The sequence below is a fragment of the Bufo bufo genome, chromosome 11, assembly GCF_905171765.1.
Source record: "Bufo bufo chromosome 11, aBufBuf1.1, whole genome shotgun sequence".
NCBI lineage: Eukaryota > Metazoa > Chordata > Amphibia > Anura > Bufonidae > Bufo > Bufo bufo.
Genome location: NC_053399.1, coordinates 85,972,558 through 85,980,191, shown reverse-complemented (window position 1 = coordinate 85,980,191; position 7,634 = coordinate 85,972,558). Strand labels below are relative to the sequence as shown.

General features: G+C 41.2%; 1 protein-coding gene across 1 annotated transcript; it reads left to right on the top strand.

The window, feature by feature from the left end:
- Window positions 1–219: 219 nt before the first annotated feature.
- Window positions 220–1,149, top strand: LOC120981510 (olfactory receptor 1G1-like). The gene has a single exon (XM_040411047.1). The coding sequence runs from the start codon at window positions 220–222 to the stop codon at window positions 1,147–1,149; it is 930 nt and encodes a 309-aa protein (XP_040266981.1).
- Window positions 1,150–7,634: the final 6,485 nt, after the last annotated feature.

Genomic DNA, 7,634 nt, shown 5'->3' with positions numbered 1-7,634 from the left:
AGTATGTTAGTGAAAAATACACTTCTTTACTGCCAGTGAAAAACCTCTGAGGTTTACACATTTCACCAACAGTCTACACCTACAAACACATTCCCTGTGTTTTACCATAGACAATAATATGGGGTCGGGCTATCTTTGGAAGCTCTAACAGGCCCTCACTCTTCGGTAATATCAGTTGAATATCCATCACTTCTCTGTTTTTACAGAATATCTTCATTTATGGAATACAGCAACACAACCTATGTGACAGAATTCATCCTTTTGGCTTTCTCCGAGTTCCATCAGTATCAGATTTTACTTTTTACTATTATCTTATTTACATACATTGTTTGTATTTCTGGAAATATGACTATCATTCTGCTGGTCGTAGTGAACCAGTCTCTCCATGTGCCCATGTATTATTTTATTAGCATATTTTCAGCTGAAGAAATGTTGCTTGTATCTGTTGTATTTCCAAAGCTGTTATCCAACCTGATGGCAGATGATCAGAAAATATCTTTCGTAGGTTGTTTTGTACAGGTATATTCATATCTTACTTTGGCACAAGTGGAAAGTGTTTGCATCATGATAATGGCCTACGATAGGCACTTGGCCATTAACAAGCCATTGCATTATGTAGTTATTATGAGTCGGACCCTCTGCATAGGACTGACGATTCTTCCATGGTCTTTTAGCTTGTCTAGCTCTTTAATTGTGACACTGTTTACAATGTTTTTGGATTTTTGTGGCCGTAATGAAATCAACAATTTCTTCTGTGATGTAGGACCATTGCAGAGTCTGGCATGTTCAGATAGATACCTGCACATCACCAATACAGTGACAACCGCAGGTGCCGCCATAGCAACTGTTGTCCCATTCATGATAACTTGTGGGCTTTATACCAAAATCATTATGACTGTTTCCAAAATAAGGAGTTCTTCTGGCAAACAAAAAGCGTTCTCCACATGTTCATCTCATCTTATTGTAGCCATGTCACTTTATCTCTCAGCCTTTGTCATATACCTTAGACCTTACGACAGACAACGTGATAAATATTATTCTCTCATTTACTTTCTCATTAATCCAGTAGTCAACCCTTTTATATATGCCTTACGCAATAGGGATGTTAAAAATGTTCTAAAAATAATCTTGAATTTCAATGCAAACTAAAACATCATACAGTAGAATTACCAATATCTAAGGCCACCGAATCATCAGAAGGTTTGTTCACCAATGACTGTACCAAACGGAAAGCCTTTAATATAACAATTTTGGTATTTCAGTTTCCACTTTTGTTGAAAGTTGCAGTATTTCTGTAGGTTCATTTTCCATATCAAAGGGCATCTTTCCACTACCAGGTCTAATGCTCCTCATTAAGAATTTAAGATACAATTAGGTTCTATCCTCATACTTGAATCATATTTCCCAGCACCATAAGAAGCACTGGACAAAAGATGAGCGAACCAGTTCATACTGAACTTGTTTGGTCTGAACTTAGCTATTTTACGGATGAAAGACGAATCCAAACCTTTTCAAGTTTGCTTTAGTGGAAAATCAGTGCTTCAGCAGGCAAGGAGGTACCCTAGCAGATCCAGCAGAATGTCATTCTGTGGTGGGCTGTGGATGAGGGTGGATGGACTATCTTAGGGAGTCAGGGTCAGTGAAAAATTAATCAAGCTTTTCAACCTCTATCCACTGCATGATTAGGTGTTACGCTCCAAGCGTAACCCATCCAGGTGAGCCTTTTTCACCAGAAGATTAAACTATCTGTGAAAACGGTCCCACTGATGAGCGTCGCTCTCCCTCCGCTTTTCTTTCTGTTGACGACTTTTGTGATAGCAGTCAGCATTTGTACTGCCAGGAAGAGGAGGCTGCAGACCGCAGGCATAACCATGTTGTTGGTGATGGTAGTAGTGGCACGCATAGCCGTGGTATTGGCATTGGGGGGGAGCAAAAATGGCAGTCAGGAGAATGGGTTAGGCCCAAAACGTGTCAGAGCGAAACCAAGCTTTGCTACCCCTACATCTGGCAGTTTGTTTCCACACTTCTGGAAGACAAAAGCATTTCCCTTTGCATGCTGTGCAAGAGAAAAATAAGATGTAGTCTAGCAAACACAAATGTAGGCATTAGTGTTGGTAGAGCACCAAAGTGCTTGTGTGCTAGAGTAGAACACTTCCGATGCCCGGGTGCTCTACAAAGCACCCGAGCACAATGGAAGTCAATGGGAGAACCCAAGCATTAATCCAGGCACCCCCTGCTCTGAGGAGGGGAGGGTGTTGGGACTCTAGTTCGGCTTAGGAGTCCCTGCTTTGACTCTATATGTAACTATGTCTGTATATGGAGTCATTGCTTGGGGACACCCAGTGTATTTAAATCTACACTGACCAAAAATATAAACGTAACACTTTCGGTTTTGCTCGCATTTTGCATGAGCTGAACTCAAAGATCTAATACATTTTCTACAAACACAAAAGACCCATTACTCTCAAATATTGTTCACAAATCTGTCTAAATCTTTGTTAGTGAGCACTTCTCCTTTGCCGAGATAATCCATCCCACCTCACAGGTGTGGCATATCAAGGTGCTGATTAGACAGCATGAATATTGCACAGGTGCCCAAAATAAAAGTCCACTCTGAAATGTGCACAGTATCTCTGTGCATTCAAAATGCCATAAATGAAATGCACCTGTGTTTGTTGTCCATAACATACGCCTGCCCATATCATAACCCCACCACCACCATGGGCCACTCGATCCACAACGTTGACGTCAGCAAACCGCTCACCCACACGACGCTACACACGCTGTCTTCCATCTGCCCTGAACAGTAAAAACTGGGACTCATCCGTGAACAGAATGCCTCTCCAACGTGCCAGATGCCATCAAATGTGAGCATTTGCCCACTCAAGTTGGCTACGACGACGAACTGCAGTCAGGTCCAGACCCCTAAGAGGACGACGAGCATGCAGATGAGCTTCCCTGAGATGGTTTCTGACAGTTTGTGCAGAAATTCTTTGGTTATGCAAACTGATTGTTGCTGCAGCTGTCCGGGTGGCTGGTCTCAGATGATCATGGAGGTGAACATGCTGGATGTAGAGGTCCTGGGCTGGTGTGGTTACACGTGGTATGCTGTTGGGTAGGCCGGTTGGATGTACTGCCAAATTCTCTGAAATGACTTTAGAGATGGCTTATGGTAGAGAAATGAAGATTCATTGCATGGGCAACAGCTAAGGTAGACCTTCCTGCAGTCAGCATGCCAATTGCACGCTCCCTCAAACGTTGCAACCGCTGTGGCATTGTGCTGTGTGATCAAACTGCACATTTCAGAGTGTCCTTTTATTGTGGGCAGTCTAAGGCACACCTGTGCAATATTCATGCTGTCTAATCATCACCTTGATATGCCACACCTAAGGTGGGATGGATTATCTCAGCAAAGGAGAAGTGCTCACTAACACAAATTTAGACCGTGTAAGCATCCAAAGGGTGAGGTTATTGATGGCAAGTATGTGTCATTGAGGTTGCTGCTCTCAGTGATGTAAATCCCGGATGTAAATGGCAACCAGTGATGTTAGATCGCTGAGTTTGTGGTAGCTGGAGTTTGGGTCCGGGATTTAGGAGTGACTGGAGAGTTTGGGTGGGAATGTTACTACCATATTCCATTTCGTGTGTTACCACCTCACCCAGCTGGAAGCAAATTTAAAAAGACACACTGTCGTATGTGTGTGGTCAGGGGCGTAGCTAAAGGCTCATGGGCCCTGGTGCAAGAGTTCAGCTTGGGCCCCCCTTCCCTCAGTGCTTGTTGGCAAGGGGTAGAGGAGCACATATCCTTCCTGAGGCAAACATTGAAAGGGCACCCCCTCCCATGCTAAATTCTTGACCTAACCCCTTCCCTCCAGCCAGAGGTGTAAATTGACCAGCATGCACTTTCTATAATGCCAGTGTCTTATGTGGCACAAGGGTCTTTGGGCCCCCTCAGGCTCCTGGGCCCGGTAGCAACGGCTACCTCTGCACCCCCTATAGCTACGCCGCTGTGTGTGGTGTTGGTCTGCAGAGGACTTGGGAGCATTCCTCTCCACAGTGTTCCAGAGAAGGGAAAAGACAAGACTCTGCACAAAGGTGACTGCTTTATTTCTGCCTGTCTAAAAATTTAACTGTTATGACACACAAGGGCTGAAGATAAGTTTCCAATAAAAACCCTTATGTTGCATCCAATCTAGCCGACTGCTCACCATTTGTACAGCTAACCTCCACAACAGATTTGTGAACCATATTTAAGAGTAATGGGTCTTTTGAGGTTTCATATCTTTGAGTTCAGCTCATGCAAAATGGGAGCCAAACCGAAAGTGTTGCGTTTATATTTTTGGTCAGTGTAATTTAGCCTCTATTTCTGAAAAGTTTCTGGCGGGATCAAACTTACAACCTTCTACATTACAGCCAAGAATGTTAACCACTACACTATAGAGCTGCATGGCCAGTTACTTAAAAAAAAATAAAAAAAAGACTTTTGCTGTATAGAAATACTTTATAAGTATACTTATAAGTAGCAGCACTTACAGACAGGGACAGTACAAGTTTCAGGATAATAACTACCATCACACACAAACAAGGATCGTGCAGCCCTAAAACTGACCCACCGCCCCTACCTACTTGCACGGTAACCCTAGGCAGTGACCCCACAGCTGGAGGACAGTCCCTATACTGCAATATGTGAAGAGGCGACACACAGAGACCGACAAACACCAAAAGAGTAGTCATACAGAAAAAGGGTCAAATGCCAATTGGATGATGCAGTAGAAGATGAGCTAGAGGCAAAAAAGAAAACTAGTGATAATCGAGCACCAAAGTATTCAGGTGTTTGGGCCGAACACATTGCTATATTTGTGTACTCGGCCGAATATAATGGAAGTCAATACTCGGCCGAATAATGGAAGTCAATGGGAGACAACCAGGCTGCTCTGAAGAGGAGAGGGTGCCTGGTCAATGGAAAAAGTCAGAAAGTGAAAGAAACACCACTGAAATCGATTGGGAACAGCATGGGGACGATTTCTGGATGCATCTTTGACTGGGAACCATGTTGTCCGAGTAGTACGCCACTTTTACAGACTGACAAAAATATGCACAAAACCCCCCAGAAAAATCAATTTTACAGGAAAAATGGTTAGGAAACATTCTTTCCTGTATATTCAATTGTATATAAAATGCAAGTGCTGCAAAAAATTACAAGGAAGAGGCACTCAGATACAACCTGTATATCACATAAAGGAGGCCTCATTCACATTGTGGTACAATTGTTCAGGTAGTGGGACTCCTACACTCATAAAGCCTATGCACTAAGTGAAAGGACTGCCAAAAATTACAAGGAACCAGCACTCCAATACACCCTTTGTTACACATAAAGGAGGGCATTAGGGTTGAGCGACCGTGAACTGAAAAGTTCGGGTTTGTACCGAACTTTAGGATTTTTGGACCCCGAACCCTTCAGTAAAAGTTCGGGTTCGAGTTCTGTGTTCGGTGAGTTAATGGCGCTTTTTGAAAGGCTGCAGAGCAGCCAATCAACAAGCGTTTAACTCGTGTGCCCTTAGAAGCATGGCTGTGATTGGCCAGTGCAGCATGTAACCCAGCCTCTATATAAGCTGGAGTCACGTAGCGCTGCACGTGACTCTGCTGTTATTAGTGTAGGGATAGGATGCTGCTGCTATGAGGGAGAGAATAGGAAAGAATCTGTTATCAGAAGTGCTTGTTAACTCTGTGATCTACAGCGATTTTGTTTTGTGGGTGCAGTGCACCATTTTTTTACCCTGCCCTGAGCCCAGTGACACAAAAAAAAAACTTTTATCCATCTGTTAGTTAGGTGGGCGTCGGTGGCCATTTTGTACAAGTTCAGTGCACCAGCGCAGCATATGTGCATTCGTGACAGTCAAATACAAGGTTTAAATACTTCAGTTATATTCAGGGTTTAAAAAAAACACAAATTTTTTGCAAGATAATACATTTTGGATCCTTTGCTGAATTTGTGACAGTCAAATACAAACTTTAAATACTGCAATTATATTCTGGGTTTAAAAAACACCCATTTTTTTTACAAGATAATACATTTTGGGTCCTTTGCTGCATTTGTCACAGTGAATTACAAGCTTAAAATACTGCAATTATAGTCTGGTATTAAAAAACACCCATTTTTTTGCAAGATAATACATTTTGGGTCCTTTGCTGAATTTGTGACAGTCAAATACAAACTTTAAATTCTGCAGTTACATTCTTGGCTTAAAAAAACACCAATTTTTTTGCAAGACCCTACATCTGAGGCCTTTGCTGCATTTGTCACAGTGAAATACAAGCTTAAAATACTACAATTATATTCTTGGTTTAAAAAAACACCCATATTTTGCAAGATAATACATTTTGGGTCCTTTGCTGCATTTCTGACAGTCCAATACAAACTTTAGATACTGCTGTTATTTCCTGGTTTAAAAAAAAACACCCCTTTTGTGCAAGACCCTACATCTCGGGCCTTTGCTGCATTTCTGACAGTCCAATGTTAGATACTGATGTTATATACTGTTATTAAAAAAAAAAAAAAATTTAGGCAAGATAATACATTTACGGTCTTTGTTCCATTTGTCACAGTCAAATACAAACTTTAATTACTGCAGTTATATTTTGGATTTAAAAAAAAACACCCATTTTGTGCAAGACTCTACATCTGGGGCCTTTGCTGCATTCGTCACAGTCAAATACAAGCGTTAGATACTGCTGTTATATTCTGGTATTAAAAAAACACCCATTTTGTGCAACACACTAGATTTGCGGCCTTTGCTACATTTCTGACAGTCCAATACAAGTGTTAGATACTATTGTTATATTCTAGTTTAAAAAAAAACACCCATTTTGGGCAAGACCCTACATCTGGGTCATTTGCTGCATTTGTCACAGTGAAATACAAGCTTTAAATACTGCAATTATTTTCTGGGTTTAAAAAAACACCAATTTTTTGCAAGATAATATATTTTGGGTCATTTGCTGCATTTGTCACTGTGAAATACAAACTTTAAATACTGCAGCTATATTCTGGGTTTAAAAAAACACCCATTTTGTGCAAGACCCTACATCTGGGTCCTTTGCTACATTTGTCACAGTGAAATACAAGCTGTAAATACTGCAATTATATTCTGGGTTTAAAAAAAAACACCCATTTTGTGCAAGACCCTAAATCTGGGGCCTTTGCTGCATTTGTGACAGTCAAATACAAGTGTTAGATACTGCGGTTATATTCTGGTATTAAAAAAACACCCATTTTGTGCAAGACACTAGATTTGCGGCCTTTGCTGCATTTCTGACAATCCAATACAAGCGTTAGATACTGCTGTTATATTCTAGTTTTAAAAAAACACCCATTTTGGGCAAGACCCTACATCTGGTGCCTTTTCTGCATTTGTCACAGTCAAATACAAGCGTTAGATACTGCTGTTATATTCTGGTTTTTAAAAAAAACACCCATTTTGGGCAAGATAAATTGGCGGCCTTTGCTGCATTTCTGACAGTCCAATACAAGCGTTAGATACTATTGTTATATTCTGGTTTTAAAAAAAAAACACCCATTTTTGTCAAGATAATACATTTACGCTCTTTGTTCCATTTGTCACTGTCATATACAA